Raw genomic sequence first — 20264 nt, forward strand, 5'->3', positions numbered from 1 at the left:
AAGGCGACGGAATTCGATCGTTTGTTGATGGCGTTGTTTACAAAACAACACGCAGCGCGCGCAGTGAAACGTAAAGCAAGCTGCAAGCGAGCGGAATTTTCCTTCGGAGAGCGATTCACGAAATGCGAAAATGCGAGTCGCGGCGTGTGTGCACCCTACTTCTTGCGGGGCGCAAGCGCGACCGTGTAGTCTGGGTCCGGGTAAATTGGAACGGTAGCTCCCGGATTTCGGTGGCGAAACGCGACTCGACACATCCACTCCGACCGATCGATATTTCCCACTACACTCGACAAACCAACCAACCAAATATACACACAAATACACACGCATAATTAAATTTTGAATAAAATTTCACTATTTTAACGATAATTTAAAAGATATTTTAAGTAGTTAAATTTAATCGGTGTTTTAATTTGCGATTGGTTGCGTGTTACGCAAAATGCGCGTTTCTGACGGTTAGGCGAGATTTAGACGCCGGCGCAAAGCTCGCACGCGTCCTGCCACCGCCGGTCGGCAAGGTATTTTCAGTGAAGTCTGTTGACGTTGGGCCAGTGTTCAGAAATACGCGCTGCGAGGAAGACGCGACTGCGGGACCGCCAACCGATCCTGAAATACTAAAGCACACCTAATACACATACGTACACACACATACAACAACACGGGAAACTTGTGTGCCAGTTTCGTCAAGTGCACATGTTGTCGCTCTTCTCGTAGCGATTTATTCAAACTGCGAGATTTACGAACATCTTCTGAATTGATATTTGTGCCACAAATGGGATAAGGTAGACGAACAGACAAACAGACAGTTGATTTGTGTGGCGTGTAGGCAGTTGGATATACATTCCGTTAAATCAATTTTAAATAAAATTAAATAATAAATAAATAAAAAAAACTTCAAAATGTCGATAAAATCGACTGAAATTCGTAACGGGCACGAGCTGGCACCGTTGAATAGCCGGCAGGAAGGAAGACCCGGTGTGACCATCGTCCTGCAAGGACCGCGAGGTTCAATCATCTCGCGTGGATCGCGCAATAGCGGACTCGAGCCGGACTCGGACCGCGCGGCATGGTCCGGAAAGATGCAGTTCTTCCTCTCGATCATCGGATACTCGGTGGGGCTGGGTAACATTTGGCGGTTTCCGTATCTCTGTCAGCAGAACGGAGGAGGTGAGTAGTGTATGCGTGTATATTTCAAGAGCAAGTTCATTTTCGCGGGCCAAAATTACCATCGGCTAACCTTCGTTACGCTGGTTTATTTTCGACTCTCGCGGTTTCGTAATTGCATTCGTTTGATTACGCGTTCACGCGCGCGTTTGCCGCCTCACACAGCGGCTACAAGTGAGCAAATAGAGAGCGTAATGTAGTCTGTTTCGGCGTAACAACATTGTACCGCGTGCGTGCGCCGCAAGCGTCGATTATGCGGCTATTATTTTGTGCGCTGCAGCGAAATTGCAAATTGTGTGCACTTAGCGCATGATTTCTTTCTCGCACAAGTTTCGATTTTGTTCGGAAACACCCACAGTCTATTGCGATCGGAATTATTAAACGCAATTTGTGTTTTATTTAGATTTGATCGATTTTTCAATTACTCATAATGTATCACTATCGATTTGCTTCTCATAAATACTAATAAAGAGCGTTTTATTTAGTGTTGTAGTTGGCTCCATAAGCCGATTAATTAACGTGAAAACCCTTGAGTATTATCTAATATAAATATAAATATGTACATTGGGATATCACATTTTTCGCTTTAATCCATCGCTTATTACACACATTGATGATAGAGCACTATAATGGGACAACAATTTACCTTAGAATGCAAAACTGCAGCGGACAATTGTTCTTTTAATAGTCATGATGTACATCGTCTAGGTTTTAACTTTAAGCGAAAATATTCGCGAATAGCTCATAAAGGCTTTCATTGAAGCGTAAACTAAACGGTTTGTTTGCATAAAAAATGTTTACGAGTAATAAGATATTCAAAGACTATAATGTTTTCACATTGCTTATCTCTCAAGTCGGCTCGGATGCATCAATGAATTATTTGTTTGGACTAAGAAATTTAAACGGTAACTTTCCAATGAAAAAAACAAATTAAAATTTTTCTAAAATGACTACATCCACTGTATTTCTCAAAAACATAGCCTATAAATTTGAAAATTTGTATTCATTCAATTGGCACGTGGCAATCACGCAGTTAACTTTTTTTAATCAAATCAATGTCAAGTCCTTAATCACTCCACATTGAGCATAATTGTTCCGCTTCCCCTACGAGCACAACAGAATTAATTCATAGCAAACCACAACCGCAAAACAACAATAAATCACTATAGAGAATATTTCGACGCTGTCAGACGTAGCAGATTTAAGATAATTTCCAATTGCGTTTAACATACTGTATGCCAAAAAAATGCACGGTCGCGTGATGTGTCACGTGCGAGTAACAAATTTACTTTGACGTTTCTGCCCGATGGAGGGATAACACGATGTACGTGCACGAGAAATATTCAATAATAAGCGATTCGCAGCGCATTTAAACGACTTTCGGCTTCTGTTTACTATTTTAAGATAACGCCACATGCGCATTCCTATATATTTCGGGTGCGAGACGCAGATACTTCGAATGCTTTTGGCACTCGCATTCCGTGCGAAACATTCGATTTGAAGATTTACGCGAGAACGATATTTATTTGGTCGTGCGGTGTGATCACTTTGACGCCATAAATATTACGTAAATATTTTGTTTCCGAAAGAAAACAACGCCGGGAAAGTTACGCGTTACTATTTTTCATTTTGCAAATGCGAGCCATGCGCCATTTTAAATGATGCTTTTTATAGTCGCCAAAATCTTGAAATAGATCGTGAAGCCACTCATCTTGGTTTCATTTCTAGACAAAATATAAAATTGCTTTCCTGTAATTCTTACATAAATTTTGCTTCAATGACACGTTTTATAGATTCATTCTTCTGCAAAACGTGGTTACTGCGTGCTTTGAAATTGATAAAAGCTTTTGTTGAAAACATTGTTTATTTACACAGCGTGTTCGTTAAGAAGGTGTTTATGTAATATTACAGCAAACAAACGAATATGACTACACCGCACGAACACGAACATTTCAGGTTATTGATTTTACATCTCAATCAGAAACGAGCAATGTTGTGGGTGTACGCCATTAGTTAACTTCACCCAGATGTCGTAAATGGCACGAACGTGGCTGAACTCCGCATTTTCAATATCCAATCGCGAATCAAAGTCAAGGGTAACTCATGTTTAATCACATTACAGTAAACAAACTTCAATTTTATGATAAAAAAGTTTTTTTAGAATTTAAGGAAGAAAAACAGGAAGACGCTTGAATGAATTGGAACAATTTGCGCTGGGTCACAAATCCGATGATTTATTTCGGTTGTTTTCATCTTGCGTGCGGGGGTCGGACGAACGCCTCCGCACGAGAGCGGGCGCGCCACCGAAAAAATCAATATGCGCAAAGTATATAACCGGAGTAGGTCAAAGCGTTTCCATACCATGCGGTGGTTCTCGGGCGGGCGCCGCGTGGCGTCGGTCGCGGACGGAAAATTGCCATTCAGCTATATTTAAACGCGTCACAAAACGCATTACCATCCAACAACTACAATGCAATATATATTCTTATAGTAATGTCCTGTAATTTCCCTTTTAGGAGCGTTTCTGATACCATTCTTCATCATGCTGATATTTGAAGGAATACCGCTCTTTCTCATAGAACTGGGTATTGGTCAAAAGATGCGTTTGGGTTCACTGGGAGTGTGGAATACTATACACCCCTGGTTAGGAGGTATCGGAATCTCCTCCTGCATCGTCACGTTCTTCGTCGCGCTCTACTACAACGTGATCATCACCTGGTGTTTTTACTATCTGTTCAACAGCTTTCAGGTAACCAACTGGTCCCGCTCGACATCAGATCACGTCTTCTAGCATTTTCATTTGTGTTAACGTTTTATTTTGTTGTTCAGTGTTTCCCCTGTCTTTAGTTGTAGTAACCTACCAACTCTCACATTAACCCCATGATCATCACCTTGTAGCGTTGAACAGAATTAACTCACTATGTCAATAAAGGCTTTAATATTGCAGTCACCGTTGCCGTGGTCGGAATGTCCTAAAATCAACGGTACGGATGTGTTAGAGTGCGCTAAATCTTCGGAAACCGCTTATTTCTGGTATAGAACCACACTGGATGCAGCGCCATCGATCGAGGACCCAGGCGCGCCTCGCTGGTGGATCGTTATGTGTTTGTTGTTATCGTGGATTATCGTTTTCTTCATTGTGATGAAAGGCATACAGAGTTCCGGCAAGGTAATTTGATTGATAAGGCGTAAACAAGTTAACAAATGAGCTAAAATAATCTTCTATCTGCAGGTTGTGTACTTTACGTCAATGTTTCCTTACTTAGTTCTTACCATCTTCTTCGTGCGCGGTATTACGTTAAAAGGAGCAAGTGCTGGTCTGGCTCACATGTATACGCCAAAGGTAATCGATTGTATTCGAAACATATTCAACTTGATTTAATTTCAATGTCGTTTTCTTTTGTGGATGATGATCAGGTGGAGAAGTTACTAGATCCAACGGTGTGGCTGGACGCAGCCACGCAGGTATTTTATTCCTTCGGGCTGGCGTTCGGATCGCTCATTGCGTTTGGTTCCTATAACCAACCGAAGAACAACTGTGTCCGTGATGTTATACTTGTCTCCTGCTGCAATGCCATCACTGCCATTTACGCAAGCGTCGTCATCTTCTCTATTCTCGGCTTCAAAGCGATGAGCAATGTCGATAGGTGTATTGACAGGTAAATATATCAAAATTTGCAAAAACCGACTAAAATTTAATTATTAATATTTGCAGCAATACTATTAAAATGATTGCTAAAGAACTATTGCCGAATACAACAATTACCGAAGAGATGTACAAAAACGCATTTGATCATATCTCCGATGAGGAAAAAATAAAACTGGGACTGGAGACTTGCTCGTTGGCACAACAACTAGATGAGGTGAGTCTGCTGTTTGTTGTTTGTTGTTGTTTACGTTTGCTTAATATGATAATCAATGTTATTTTATAGGCTGCTGAAGGCACCGGGTTGGCGTTCATTGTTTTCACGCAAGCGATCGTCGAATTGCCCGGAGCGCCATTTTGGGCCGTCATCTTCTTCATGATGCTGCTGTCCCTGGGTCTCGGCTCCCAGATCGGCATACTTGAGGGCATGCTCTGCACTATTTTTGATATTGAAATTTTCAAACGTATTCGCAAAGAATACGTTACAGGTAATTATAAATGTTTAGTATATCTACAGTGTTAAGCATAAATTTTTTATCTCTTGAAGGTGTCGTATGTATAATCTGCTTCTTTGTCGGATTAATATTCACAACCGGAGCTGGTGAATACTGGCTGAAAATGTTTGACTCCTTTGCCGGAACAATTGGTCTGGTTGTGGTTGCGTTGATGGAAATGATCTCAGTGGTGTATATCTACGGCCATGAGAAATTCACTCAAGACATTTACGACATGACTGGTTACCGACCAGGTATTTTCTGGCAGGTCACATGGCGGTTCCTCGCACCTCTCATTATGGGTGTTATTCTGATTTCGTCAATTGTGTTTATGGTCATCAATAATCCATCGTATTCCGCATGGATTGCTGAGAAGGTATTTTTTCATTTATCCCTCAAAATACACTTGTTTACCGCATTTTTACCGTATTTTTAGGGTGAAGTGGTATCAATGCAATATCCCAGCTGGGTTATGACAATCGCTATGTGCATGATCGCCGCTGGAGTCTTACCCATACCGATTGTATTCCTGCTGAGAAGGTACCAATGCTTGAAGATGGATATCAACATCCATGAAGGATCCATCCGCCGTATTGATACAACCGTATCAACCAAGGAAATGATTACCGATGTTGATGTAAGTAAAAAAGGCTGCCTCACTATTGCAAAAGTAAATGTACAGTGTATCCTTGTAATTACGTGCTTCACATTGGGATTTTTATGTTGATGTATTAATATTTTACTGACGACCTAGTTCATAGTGTGCTAATTAACATTTGTGATATCTATCTAACAATAGGAGCAATTAACAAGTCCTGATGGGCCGTGTCTCACTGCTAGCAACACACGCAAAAATAAATTCACAATTGGCGACTTTGAGGTTTAATGATGTAAGTACTGCTTGCTGGCAAAACAGTCCAAAACAAAGTATCATTGGCATTTTTCAATCTCTACTTCTAATTGTTGTCAAGCAGTCATCTAGAAAAGCATGGAGCATGATTTTTGACTCCTTATCCTTGCATTCCTTATATTTTGCTGTTTTTTAATTTTATGTATTTAATGATTGTTTTTGTGTTTAGCTTGATGACGATTCGGATGACAGTCCTCTGCGCGATTATCGCGACAACGACAACGATGATAGCGACGACGACGGTCCGAAGATCAACATGAACGTCCTGCGGAAAACATTCAGAATGGAGGTGATGGACGATTACTGAAGAGATGTCTCTATTTTTTTATCATTCAACCAGACGCGTGTTACAACATCCTCTTGCTTTTATTCGACGTTCTTCCTTCTCCGATGGGTGGACGCCATGACAGTTTTTACGTACGCGTTAGGCATGTGATACAGAAACACTTTGCGGTTTACCATTTAGCGCTGGAGCGCTGGATCGCATCCGGTGCATGACACGTGTTTGGAAAACGTTTTCAAATTTTATTGTACATAAGCCCCTGAACGTGTGTGATTTTAAATATTTAACAATCAGAGCAAATCTTGATATTTGAATATTTTTAAACGTGCCACAATTTGAGTCGCAGATGCAATCGCGTTTGTGACGTTTTTCCCGATTGATGTTAACTGGTTCTGATGGTGTAACCTAATGTGAACGCTTATTACGCTTTAACGTAGGTGTATTTTTAAATGATTAACTTTAGTAAAACAGTTTAGAAGTCTACATTTACACTCAGAGTATATTAAGTTTGAAGGATACAATAGGAGCATTTCATTTTTAAAACTATGACTATAATATTTTAAAGACATCTCTATCACTCTCCTCATATGAATGTAAACAATCTGATCAATATTCTATTTATAAACAACAAACGGCTAATGATTCACAGTATTCACGTACAGGTTGCAATTACTCCTCGACATTTCATTTCGAAGATAAATGCTTGTTGTTGAATAGTAATATGTAAAAGAAACTCATACTTAATCGAAGGATTACATGAAGAAACATAATTAAAATATGAATTATTTATAGCTGTTGTAAACGATTGATGTAATTAATGATTGTAAATAGTGTACATAAAGGTAGTCATATAATTGAAGCAAACGAGACAAACCAGACGCGATCGTAAACTGAAACTAGTAATCAAACCGACAAAAAAACAACTGATAGCAAATATATAATTATATATGCCGGTTTGACATATTGATATTACAATATTAGTACACAACAATTAGTTTGACGAATTGCGACATTATTTACGCACTTTACGTTTCAAGTTTGAACGCGATATTAATCTTAAAAGCTTCTAGTTAATTACTGTATGAACTGTAGATTACAATTATTACAATTAAATACAATTACCGTAACTGCAAACAAATGCGAAATTACAAACATACATAAAGTTGAATTCTAAAGTTTGAAACGTATTTAATTGAAAAGCGACGAAAATGAAGGTTGAAGTTAGATTTGCGATTAGAGTAGTTTTGCATAGACACAAATATTTAACCGAGCAAATAATTAAATTTCCACCAGGTTATTAATTGATTCTACAACTACGTATAGGCCAAACACTGAATACGAAAAGAGGGTAAACACTGTACTATTAAATAAATACCAACATAGTATATAACGTAATGTTTATGACAAAGATTGATGATATACCTAAGAATAGTAGTATTATTTTTGAAACCGCAGAAGAAAATTAAATGAGATGAAATGATATAAAACAAATGTTTATAATAAGCATTAAATTAAACTAGGCTCGAAGTGTCGATGTGATAATATTAATTCATAATATTCATCACTACATTCTTTAAGATTTCCACATGTTTTTGTATAGTTTTCGTTTGAACAAAAATAATTTGTATTTGTTGATTGCGTTGTGCGTTCATTATTGAGTTATGTATTTAGTTATTCTTGCAAATTGTCTTTGAAATCAATCTACTTTGTTGCGTTCTCAGTTTGTGTTGAGATTGAAATTGAGTTTCATCATTTCAAAAGACAATAAAGTAATCACTTAAGTACCGATTAAGTCAAAGAGTTTTAAAACGAAGTTAAAGCCTAAGAGATAAAGCTTTATAGTTTTAGCGACAAAAAAGGCAAGTGAGATAGCAAATAGTGAGTGTCTTTTGATAAGTTGTTCGTTCGCTTTGCGTTATCAGTCAGTATTTTAATTCGATGATGTGTTTTTCTAAGCCAACAAGACAAAATGATCGTACCTTTGCTACATTGAATCCTTATGCAACGAAGAGTGCAAATATGAATCCAAACCAAACACATACACACACATTCAAACATAAAAAATGGAAACTTTCAATGCTCCGCCAACGTTTTTACCAAAAAAAAAACCGCAAGCAAAACGTTCGAGTAGAGAAATTATATTGGAAGCAGATATACATATATAATATAGACTTAGAGGCCTATATTGTCGAATCGATGCAAATTAAAGAAAACAAAAAAACTATTACTGAAAATAATAGGATATGAAAGAAAAAATGCTCACCGTCACAATAAATCAAATTTATTGTGATTTATTTTGTGTAGTTGAAAAACAAATATTAATAACGTAATAAGAAGTATATTATGTAATTTACCGATTAGGGAAAATGTTGTAAAAGTCCTAACGCGACTGAAATTAAATCACATTTGATGAGAGATGAAAAAAATACCACAAACATTACATTAGCGCTATGTGTTCAATTAACAATGTTATGGAATTTTTAGTTTCAGTTCTGTTCAGTTTAATGACTCAGGATTTACTTCTACAGACAAACAATAGAAACAAATGAATCATTTATGTTTAAGCAACTTTACCGTACTTTGACTAACTAAGGGTTTTGTTGAGTACGAACGTAAATAGCACATATCCGCACTTAATGAAAATGCAAGTCAATAATTTATGAAATCTGTAGATTTTGGAAATCTTTGATATATGTACAATGGAAATTCTTTAATATTGTTAATTAATTCATAATTTCAATAATAAAACTATACATGTGAATGTACTATTTGTATCTTTGATTGGACTTGACATTTCTTTCTGAATAAATGAAAGTATTAAACATATTTTGAAACAATTAATGATCTAACCTTCATTCAACTTCAATAAATAAAAACAAATGATTTAATAGTTCTAATCTGATATACATTTTTGAGAAATATTGATTCGAATGAAAAACTAACTTAAGTTGATTTCATGGGTCTAATATTTATCAAGGAAATTTTAATCGTTTCTGAGAAAATTACGTTAGAAAGTTGTTTTACTGTAAGTGCCCTAACCATTCAAATCTAATTTTTCCGTTTTTTTTGCATATATTTATTAATTTCTGGAACCTTTTGAGTTGAAACGAAACGTGCGCTTTGTTTAAATTAACTGCAACCTGTTTTGACCCTTAATGAACAATTAAATTAACAACAACAAAAGTAAACCATGTACACTGCATTTTTTAATCAAATAAGCACAAAGCAGTAAAAACTTAACGTAACTTGTAATAATTAATGGTTGTGTTCAGACATTAAAAGCATGGATAGTATAATGTGACTGGTATTTATTATTATATACAGAATGGTAAAACTATTTTAATTATATGTATTTTTTTCAATAATTATATAACCATGGTGTCAAATATCGTCGTTCTAAAAACATATTCAAGAATTAATTTCCTACCATTTTTGCAAAAATTAGAATTAAAGCTACTGAATTTTTCCAGAATATGTTAATGGAAGGTTTTTCCACATACGTTATACCGTATATGTAATAACGGAAAACGTGATAAAGATAAAGATATAAATATTTATAAAAACAAACTGTTTTAGAATTCGTTCACGTTGCAATTCACAGTTTGTATTGCGCAAATATGTCGTACATTGTATTAAAGTTTATATTTTTCTGTTCAATCTTTATATTAATTATACAAGCAAATATTGTAGTGGAAATTGAAAATGGTAAAATATTAGGTGAAATTTTATTTGATTATGACAATGAAAAATTCTACGGTTTTCAATCCATACCATATGCTGAACCACCAATTAATGAACTAAGGTTTAAGGTACCTTTACTTGTTTCAAATATTGTATGTGAATTATTAATAGTGTATTATTACAGGCACCTCGCAGGGCTAAATCATGGAATGGAATTCTGAATGGAACAATACCTCCTCCAATATGCCCGCAATTTTATTATGAAGATCTTGTGGGTCAGGAAGATTGCCTCTATCTAAATGTGTACACTAAATCAGTAAGATATTTAAATTATAATGAAATATTTAAATAGTTGTGTAATGTACTTCATTTTATAATATTTAGATTGATAAGAAAAGTAAACAACCAGTAATGGTTTATATTCATGGCGGTGGTTATTTTGTTGGCTCGGGAAATTCATTGTCATATAGTCCCGAATTCCTTATGACTGAAGACATTGTTCTGGTGACTGTGGATTACCGTTTGGGGTACCTGGGCGCGCTAAGCTTTGAAGATCAAACTCAAGGTGTTCCTGGCAATGCCCATTTGAAAGATCAGGTAATGGCACTCGAGTGGATACGAGACAATATTGAACATTTTGGCGGAGATCCAAATTTGGTTACTATTTTTGGTGAAAGCGTGGGTGGTGCAAGTGTGCACATGTTAATGTTATCACCGATGTCTAAAGGACTTGTTCATCGAGTCATTGCTCAAAGTGGCTGTGCTTTAAACACATGGAATCGTGGAAATCTTGGAACTGGTAGTAAAATTGCAGAAATATTTGGAATCGAAGATAATTCAACAGCTGATATAATCAAAAAACTGCAACAAATACCAATGGAGGAATTTGTTACAAAAACACAATCCTCAGGAGAATTGGTAACTTAACCTAAAAATAATATTAAATTTATTTATATTTTTTATTATTATTTAGGGCGTGAGAGTTGATATTCCTGGAGATTTTTCGCCAGTGATTGAAACACAAACCAACGAACCAGCATTCATTCCAAAACCAATTATAGAAATGATTTCAGAAGCGAGCAATAATGTCCCACTGATGTTAGGTCATAACAACAATGACACATTAATTTTTCAAGTTCAACGACGTCTTTACACTGGAGCTGCTTTTATATTCGAAGATCTTAACGAAACTATTCCGTCTGATCTTGATTTATCAAATGAAGAACGACTAGATTTACTCGCATCAATTGAAGATACTTTCTTCGAAAACGAGCAAATTAACCTATCAACTAACATTGGAGCTATTTCTGAGTACGGTTTAGGTCCTTGGTTTGTTACTGGATACTTACAATCAATTCAACAACATCTTGCAGCTAATCACAATGTTTATCTCTATAAATTTTCATCAGACACTATTTTGAATTTCTTTAGACGCATGCATCCTGTCACAGCTACATATCAAGGAGCATGTCATATGGACGAGTTGGGTTATTTGTTTAGAACACCGTATGCGCCATGTTTTAAGCGTGATTCTTTAGAAGAAAGAAGTTTTCGTCAAGCTGTTAAAGTTTGGACTAATTTTGCACGTTATGGAAAACCTGCATCTAAGGAAGATGCGTTTGAATCTATTAAAATAACTGATTCAAATGACATTGCTTACATAAATATTATTAATGATAAAGTGGTGAATGGTAACGAACCAAATAAAAAGGTTTGGGACTTTTGGCGCAATGTTTATCAAACATATAAACGAGTTTCAAATTGAGGTTTATCATGCAATTAATGAAAATAGAATCTACTGTTAAAAGTGAAAATAAAAGTTTTCTAAATATATTTTCAATTTTATTGTACCTGTGATTCTTGTAATTTATATTTGAGTGATAAGGTGTGGCTGTTTGAAAATGTGTTTCGCGAAAAAATTGTCAGAAAAAAGCAAAATACAAGTAGGTTCAATGCGAAGTCGGAGGCAAACACAGTAATTTATAGAAAAATATTGTCGATGATAATATTATCAAGTGAAGCAATATTGATTGTAAATAAAATAGTAATTTGGGAGCGCAAAACTACGCTTAGCAAGTTTCATAAAAATATTATATAAATATCTACTTGCGTTATCACATTTTACTCGTAGATTAACTTCAAATAGTAGTATTAATTTATCAAAAGTTGTTTGCGCATGTTTTTTTAAAATACCTCTTCCTGGTATTTTGAGAAAACTGTGATAAGATAAAAAACATCAATGAAAAACAAAAACCGTATTTCAGGTGCAGTTAATGATTTATAATTCACTCAATTGCAGTTTGTAAAATGCGGGCGTTTATGTTATCTACTTCTAGCAATTCTTGTGAACTACGAAGTACTGGGCAAAGTACAATTGTTGTTAGTAAATGTTAGTGGAACAAAAAATGTTGAAGCACAGTGTATCAATGATGACTACAATGACGCGATTGCATGGGTCACACCACCACAGAACAATTACCCCACTGCATTGACAGGTATTTAGTCTTTTAAATTTTTTAATGTAGAAGGTAGAAATTCAATTTGTAGCAAATGAATCTCTGAGTCATATTAATTTTGATTGGAACGCATCTGAATGGGCATCTGATTTGGCATATAGGGGATGTTTGGTCCAATCTTAGATTACACATGGGAAAGTAATTATTTTAATACTAAATACTTGTGTTATTAAATTAACTGAATTATTTATTTAGCATTCCCTCTTATTAAGACTCCAGGAGCCAAACTCACACGATATTTAAATTTTGAAAATCTTGGCCAAATAAAAATATTTAACCAATTCGAACTTAATTTCTCGTTTTTGGGAAAATCAAACGCACATATTTACATGTGTTCGGGCACACAAATACCCGCCAGTGATTGTTTTATTATTAGTGTGGGTGGTTGGTATGGTAAGCTAAGTGTTTTTGCCCGTTGCAAAAGTGGTACAGCTCCTACAAACACAAATGATAACTTGGCAGGTTGTGAAGTGGTTAAAAGCGTATTAATATCATAAGTACAACTTTACAAAATGAATTAAACTTGTTTATTTTTAGATAAATCATCCGCAATTATTCTCTGAAGACCATTGGAGCCAGATATCAATAAGATATTATAATCAACAATTATTAGTGATTATTGATGACGTTTCTTTGATATCTTACAATGTTTCAAATCAAAACGAGTTTAATAATTATATAAGATTGTTTATTCAATCATATACAGAGAATGCTGTATGGAAGTACCATGAATGTAAAAATATCATTTTACTAAGCAAATTAAATTATTAAACGCAAAATTTTAGATTTATATCATGAAGCCCGAAGAATTAAACACCAACAGATTGATAGTGATTGGTTTCAAGTGCATTGCAATCAAATATGCATTTCGCTGTTTGCAAACTTTGAAAAAGAAACAACTTTACAACTATTTGATGAAAGTCGTAACCTGATTAATACGTATGATTATCAGAGGGATAGTAACTCGCAATGGAATTACAAGACTTTTGATAGTTCAGTTGTGGCAAACAATTCATATATACTGCGTATTACGAGTACTAGGAATTATGACAATATGATAGCAATTCGGAACGTGTTTCTTCATGAAGACTGCAAAATTAAGCAGAAACAATTTCATGCATCAATCTTATCATACAATGGTTTACCAGATGATATTAAGTGTACATCTCTTCGAGAAAAAAACACAAAACTAATAATTCGTTATCCAATAAAAAATGAAACAATCTACCTGGCCGAAAATAAAAAACATAATGATTTTTGTAGTAAATTTTATAATAGTGCGATTTGTGCGCATCGCATGACGTGCAATGAAAATTTCTGTTATTGTTCAATGGGATACACTGGGAAATATTGTCATGAAGGTAAGTAAGACACATGATGCATCTTATTGCATTTGCGATAGAACTATAAACATATGTTTTAGATTGTAATTGGGGAACTTACGGATTCAATTGTGAATCCAAATGTGGAGAGTGTAGATTGGTCCATTGCAGCGAAAATACTGGAAAATGTCCTGGCGGATGTAAAGACAATTATATTGAACCTTTCTGCAAGCAAAGTGATTTGCCAGTCTTGAATGACATTGCATCGATTCAGACAGATTGTATCTTTAATTGTATAATAATAATTTATGACAATGAGTTAAATTATGATGGTAGACACCAACCAAAATATTATTACACCCGGTTATTTCATTCGAATACAAGAGTAACAGAAGGAGAAATTACACCAATTGAGCAAAATGTCATTCATTTTAATAATCTAATAAAAAGTGCAAAATATTCATATCAAATTGTTCTTTGTGTGAATGCTAAGAAAGAAAAGTGTTTTGACAAAGATATCAAAACGTTTGTATTTGCAACACAATGTAGAGGTAATATAATATAATAAACTCAAAAATATTAATTTTTTAAACAAATGCATTTTTAGAACTTGAATCGGATCAGATTAACATTGAAAGTGTCAATAAATCTACGACTGTTAAAATTACATCTTTTAATTCTGAGACCGAATGTGACTTCTCTCAATATCATTGGTTGATATCTAAAGTAGCTGACAATACAATTGTTCGCTCAGGAGCGTTACAAAGACTTATAGAATTAAAGTTCTTAAACGCATTCACCAATTATACCCTGCAACTAACAAGAAACAACACAATAACTCAAATCATTTCATTTACCACGGACGAATCCAGTGAGTATTTTAGTTATCTTATAGAAAAGGGCTGTCTTTAGGGTTTTCCTAGCAATTATTCAAATTTTTCTCGCCGTAAAAACCATTCTTGGACTGTAACGAGCATTTTAAAAAAGAATTGGCTAAATTGCTCTAGGTGTTGTTGAGTTATGCGCTTACCAACAGATTTTGCAATTTATTTTTATATTATAAATTCAAAATTTTTTTTTGCTGTTTTAGTTCCAAATGGTGTTGTAAATACCAGAATAAATTCTACAGCATCTAATACACTACATATAACATGGGAGGAACCATTTCCTGTATTAGGCATTATCACCCACTATCTTGTGGAATGGAAAGTGAGTTGTAAAATTATTATTTAAGAATGCTTTTGAATTTAAAGTTTATTTTTTTAGTTTATTGAAAAAAGAGGATGTTCTATTGATAAAAAATTACCAGATATTCATTCAATGAATGTGACAAACACCGAAATTACATTAAGTAATTTACACTTTTATTCTACATATTATATTTCAATTTCTGCATTTACTAAAAAAGGACAAGGTCCCGTAAAAGCGATAATTGGACATACTGATGCAGAAGATAAAAGCAACGTTGAAGTATTTAAATTCAAAAGTTTTGTTTCTAAGAATGCTCTACAAGTATCACTGTCGGTAGACTGCATTAATTGGAATGGTCCTGTTTTTGTTCATTTATCTGCCACGTGTAGAAGTGAGTGGTGTGAAGGAATCATGACAAATCACTCTGAACTTGTACAATATAAAAATATGAATACTGCAATTCAGAAGCTGCTCCCATACACCAATTACTTCATGGAAATTTATTTGTCCAGTAAACCGATTAAAACTTATTCAAAACTAGGATCTGTAGATTTCATTACTCTTGCTAGTGGTATGTTTGGTATTGACATTTGATATTCTTTATCCACATTATAACTATATTTTTAGTCCCAAATCAAGTCAAATATGCAGAAGTGTATAGTTCAACAGAAAACAGTTTATTTCTAAGGTGGAGTGCACCATATCCTCCAACTGGAGTATTGAGTACATTTTTAATACAATTTAAATCCACAAAGTGGTCCTGGACACCTCATACAATCAAAGAAATAAGCCCATGTAAAATATGGACCAATATGTTTTGCACTACTCTGGTTGATCTTTATGAAAATCGAGTTTACGTAATATCAATTTCTGCAGTAAATAAGAACGTTTCTAGCATCGGAATAGCAACAGAACTTTCCGGATCCACATTTATTAGTGGTATTTCATGTATTGAAGTAACATAATCACTCTCTAATGATTTATTATGATTTAGAACCCCAACCGCCATTAAATTTTAAGCCAATTTGGGATGATTCGTATTTTCTTCACCTGCAATGGCAACACCCGAATAAAACAAACGGACCGTTTGAAAGGTTTGAAGTAAACGTGGATGGACAACATATTAATCATCAAGTACCAGAAAATCTTACATACACTAAAAAAGTACAAAAAAATCTAAATTTTTGTAATTCCTTAAGTTTTACATTTTTTTTTTTTTTGCAGACTTCTTTCCAATGCACACCTGATAACCATAGCACAGCAGTCAGTATTCAGACTATCAACTCGAAATACAAATCTATTTTATTATCCGATAGGTTTGCCTGTCCGGTGTTTAAAGCTACATTTAAATCAGTACCAACATTGAAACATGTTAACGATTACAATTTCAGTATTTTTATTCCAACCATAGAAAATGCTGAATTAAATAGCAGTTTGTATATTATTATATTAACTAATCATTCTGGAATGGAAAATGCTTGTAAAATAATTACTGGAATTGAGGCGGTTATACCAATTCAAGAACATCAGACTTGTACGATTATACGCCACTATGATCAAGCTCAATACAAAGAGATTGAAGAAACCGAAACAAACGTCACATTCACCGAAATGCCAGAATATGAAGCTTATGAACTCTATATATTAATTGTAAACATATTTGAAGCTCAGATGTCACATAGTTTGTACCTGGTAACTAACACAACTAAAACTAGGAGCAATGAAAATACTACAGGCACTTTAAATACTACAGGATTTAATATATGGTGGTTTATGTTGAGTGTCATAATTGTTATTGTTATTACTGGAGGTTTATTATGGAAGTATAAGTGGAAATCTACAGAGGAAATTAATATGAATGATATAAATTATACTGAAATTGTCGACTTAGGTGCAATGTCAACTAGAATATCTTCATCTACAGTACCTCCGCCTTTACCAACGAGATCAAAGAAATCAGTCACACAGAAATATGAAAAGTGCTCACAAAAAGTGCATGTTTCAGAGTTGCACGATTATGTAAGGAAGACGATTTTTAGTGATGACCTATTGGCACAACATAAAATAATCATGGAAATATCGAGCAATACTATTGATTATCATCGAGTAGAAACTGCTCATGACTCTATAGAAGCAAATTACGTATCAGTAAATAATGTTAAAATAGGTTTAGAGAATTCTACTATTAAATATTTTGTTTTGTTTGCAGAGTCCACTCTGCACGAAAGCGTATATTTTGTGCTTGGCTCCACCTATGGAAGGTCTTTACCATTTCTGGCAGATGGTTGTGGAAGAATGTGTAGAAAACATCGTGTTATTAGCGACTGTATCTGATATTAAAAAGGTATTTACAGCAAGTATATGTTACGGTGAATGTGCTTTGAGAAATGAATTTGCATATTTGTCAGGGAAATGTATAGATTTTCCACTGCAATTAGTAAATTAGATTCATCGTACATTACTCATCGGCAAATGTAGGTACATTGACCGAACGTTTGTCATTCTACTAGCTTTTGCCCGCGACTTCGTCTCGGTAGTGTTTAATAAAAATGTAATTCGTTTTTACTCTTTTGTTCTAGACATAAAATGTGTCAATTCTATCAATAAGATTCGCTATTTTATTTTAAAGATATTATTTATATAAAGAATTGCTAATAATGCACTTCAGCGCGCCATTTCGGATTCAACTATTTAACTATAACTATGATTGAATCTCAATGCCAACTTTTATTCTATAGAAAAGGGCTGTCTTTAGGGTTATCCCGGGTTATCCCCGAATTTTTCTCGCCCTAAAAACCATCCTTGAACTTTAACAAATATTTTAAAAAAAGAATTAGCCAAATTGGTCTAAGCGTTGTTGAGTTATGCGCGTACCAACAGATTTAGTGATTCATTTTTATATTATAGATGATATACGCATATTCACCGTAACATATATATTATCATAAATTAACTTTTTTTTAAATGTGCATTTTACTATTGCAGGAAAAACTAATACAATACTGGCCCGATTATCAAACAAATAATCCAATATCATTCAAAGATATACAAATATCCTTGCAGTCTGTCGAAGTTCTGTACAACTATAAAGTGTATAACTTAAAAGTAAAGTCTGGAACCACTTCGACAAAGAAACGCATTTTACACTTCACAAATTGTGCAACGCCCGGAAGGCCTATGAATCCTAACAGTCTCACATCATTCCTTCAATGTCTCAACGCAGTTCCGCATTCTTCTAAGCACCCAATTTTGATTCACGATGCCGGCGGATATGGAAATTGTGCTAATGTAATTGCCCTGGTAGATATCTGTTTGAGACAGGCTGAGCGTGATGGTCACTTGGACATTTTTCACCAATTACAATTGCTTCACTCACAACGGTCCAACATTATGGATAATGTTGAAGATTATTTGTTGGTACATCTAATCTTAGTCAAGTACCTGACTACACCACAATATGCGTACCCTTGCGACACGTTCAGTTCTCTTCTTCCCGGCATTGACAAAGCAAGTTTAACGGAACAAATAGAAATGATTGAAGATTCAATGTGGCAGGAAAATGTTTTACGCCCGGAAGTATATGTCCGGCATTACAATCAAAGGGATAAGAATCGCGATCAGGATATTATACCACATCCTTCATGTCGTGTATTTTTACGTCCTCTGTATGAGAAGGAACCGTGTTATATCAATGCGATTTTTGTTGATGGTTACCAACAGGCTAAACAATTCATTGTCACCCAGCATCCTCTGGTCAATACAGTGGATGATTTCTGGAGATTGGTTATAGATAATAACGTGAAGCTTGTGATATCTTTCCAACCAGAATACGATGTAAATTACAATAATTAATTTATATTATGTAAATGTTTATTTAAAATATATTTACAGGTGGAATTTTGGAAAAAAGGTGGTGACTTTCACACCCCAAATGGGACTTTAATTGAACACGTGGAAATTTCAGAACTTGCTGATTTTTACATGCATAATTTGCGTGTAAAACTCCATGGGACACCAATAAAAAAGATTGAAGTAAATTTAATAGAAATTACAAGCTGGAAACTGAATCAAGCTGTACCACCAGATTTACACCTTTTGATGTCAATTAGACTTCAAATGCATAGAATGAAGTGTGAAGAATTCAGTAGTGTTGTAGTGATGTGCAGGTAAATCTATACCATGATCTGTTTATAGGTGTGTTCATAAAAATTGTAATTTCAGAAATGGTGCTTCTGGGTCGGGTTTGTATATTGCAGCTTGCAATCTTTTGGATCGTATTGAGTCGGAGCATGTGGTTGACGTTTGCACGAGCGTGCGTAATATTCGCAGTAATCGATCTCAGTTTGTGTCTGATCCAGTGAGTGAATTACTTGTAAATTCGAAATATAAATTCATGTTGGTTGTTGTTTGTTACAGATTCAGTTTCATGCTTTGTATAGACTTTCTTCTTTGTTTCTTGAAGATTTTCGGAAATATTCAAATTTTGGAACAATAATTTCAACAGGTAAAAGAAATAAAATGTCCAACCACATGCGAAAACTTAAAACTGAAAATATGTAAGACATAAGAATAAACTAATTCTAATATACATACAGTGTAGCGAGTTCGTGATTCAATATAAATCAATTATAATATTAATTTATTTCCTTGTCAAAGTTATGTATAATCTTTTGATGCAGAATTTTTGTTGTGGCGAATTCAGTCGCGTTGATTGTGTCGCGTAAAAAAGACGAATCGACCACGGCAAAACGATTTATACCCACTCTCTCAATCAAAAGCTAATCTGACTAACTAGTTTATATATAGAATTCTGCATCATACTAAACGTAAAACGTAGTGGCAACGGTTAAACCCAGAGGCCGAAACCGTCGAAACCATCAAGGCTTTGTAATAACCTTAAACATTGACACTCGACGTTGGCCATAACAAATACATTGAATCGAGTTGCACAATATTGAGGCTGTTTTGTTTTAAACTATATAATCCTAAAAAATTGCGTCTTAATTGTTTACCTAAATTGTTATAACACCATATCAAACGTAAGTATACAAAGCTAT

General features: G+C 34.7%; 3 protein-coding genes across 6 annotated transcripts; all 3 read left to right on the forward strand.

Moving 5' to 3' along the window:
• Nucleotides 1-269: 269 nt before the first annotated feature.
• Nucleotides 270-9323, forward strand: LOC135798608 (sodium-dependent neutral amino acid transporter B(0)AT3). Of its 3 annotated transcripts, XM_065311485.1 has the most exons (11): nt 270-1167; nt 3681-3913; nt 4097-4333; nt 4397-4507; nt 4582-4823; nt 4880-5027; nt 5097-5298; nt 5358-5680; nt 5741-5941; nt 6104-6194; nt 6384-6491. In XM_065311485.1, the coding sequence occupies exons 1-10, from the start codon at nt 900-902 to the stop codon at nt 6188-6190; spliced, it is 2052 nt and encodes a 683-aa protein (XP_065167557.1). In that variant the 5' UTR covers nt 270-899; the 3' UTR covers nt 6191-6194; nt 6384-6491. The 3 variants fall into 3 exon arrangements, with proteins under 3 accessions (XP_065167557.1, XP_065167556.1, XP_065167555.1); XM_065311484.1 differs by lacking the exon at nt 6104-6194 and having other exon boundaries at nt 277-1167; nt 4112-4333; nt 6384-9323; XM_065311483.1 differs by lacking the exon at nt 6104-6194 and having other exon boundaries at nt 278-1167; nt 6384-9323.
• Nucleotides 9324-10090: 767 nt separating this feature from the next.
• On the forward strand, nt 10091-12009 carry LOC135798469 (esterase FE4-like). Its single transcript, XM_065311317.1, has 4 exons — nt 10091-10306; nt 10363-10494; nt 10563-11096; nt 11152-12009. Exons 1-4 carry the CDS (start codon nt 10115-10117, stop codon nt 11941-11943), a joined length of 1650 nt encoding a protein of 549 aa, XP_065167389.1. The 5' UTR covers nt 10091-10114; the 3' UTR covers nt 11944-12009.
• Nucleotides 12010-12459: 450 nt separating this feature from the next.
• LOC135798713 (uncharacterized) lies at nt 12460-19795 on the forward strand. Of its 2 annotated transcripts, XM_065311625.1 has the most exons (17): nt 12460-12673; nt 12726-12832; nt 12890-13176; nt 13232-13427; nt 13480-14055; nt 14118-14567; nt 14624-14887; nt 15107-15225; nt 15283-15778; nt 15835-16146; nt 16202-16371; nt 16432-17355; nt 17417-17551; nt 18193-19041; nt 19099-19373; nt 19429-19564; nt 19624-19795. In XM_065311625.1, the coding sequence occupies exons 2-17, from the start codon at nt 12799-12801 to the stop codon at nt 19765-19767; spliced, it is 5367 nt and encodes a 1788-aa protein (XP_065167697.1). In that variant the 5' UTR covers nt 12460-12673; nt 12726-12798; the 3' UTR covers nt 19768-19795. The 2 variants fall into 2 exon arrangements, with proteins under 2 accessions (XP_065167697.1, XP_065167698.1); XM_065311626.1 differs by lacking the exons at nt 12460-12673; nt 12726-12832 and having other exon boundaries at nt 13089-13156.
• The last annotated feature ends 469 nt before the right edge of the window (nt 19796-20264 follow it).

Source organism: Atheta coriaria, unplaced genomic scaffold (assembly GCF_025399875.1).
Source record: "Atheta coriaria isolate IRGN ID8LTWV9N9 unplaced genomic scaffold, Caltech_Dcor_3.1 hic_scaffold_9_pilon, whole genome shotgun sequence".
In the NCBI taxonomy this organism is placed as follows: Eukaryota; Metazoa; Arthropoda; class Insecta; order Coleoptera; family Staphylinidae; genus Dalotia; species Dalotia coriaria.

Bases quoted from the DNA above. Each gene is read 5' to 3' on its own strand.
- LOC135798713 (XM_065311625.1), top strand. From the start codon at position 12,799: ATGTTTGGTCCAATCTTAGATTACACATGGGAAA. The intron at 13,177-13,231 runs GTATTAATATCA...GTTTATTTTTAG, and splicing joins GTTGTGAAGTGGTTAAAAGC to ATAAATCATCCGCAATTATT. The intron at 14,568-14,623 runs GTAATATAATAT...ATGCATTTTTAG, and splicing joins ATTTGCAACACAATGTAGAG to AACTTGAATCGGATCAGATT.
- LOC135798608 (XM_065311483.1), top strand. From the start codon at position 900: ATGTCGATAAAATCGACTGAAATTCGTAACGGGCACGAGCTGGCACCG. The intron at 1,168-3,680 runs GTGAGTAGTGTA...TTTCCCTTTTAG, and splicing joins CTGTCAGCAGAACGGAGGAG to GAGCGTTTCTGATACCATTC. The intron at 5,299-5,357 runs GTAATTATAAAT...TATCTCTTGAAG, and splicing joins TCGCAAAGAATACGTTACAG to GTGTCGTATGTATAATCTGC.
- LOC135798469 (XM_065311317.1), top strand. From the start codon at position 10,115: ATGTCGTACATTGTATTAAAGTTTATATTTTTCTGTTCAATCTTTATA. The intron at 10,495-10,562 runs GTAAGATATTTA...TATAATATTTAG, and splicing joins TAAATGTGTACACTAAATCA to ATTGATAAGAAAAGTAAACA. The intron at 11,097-11,151 runs GTAACTTAACCT...ATTATTATTTAG, and splicing joins CACAATCCTCAGGAGAATTG to GGCGTGAGAGTTGATATTCC.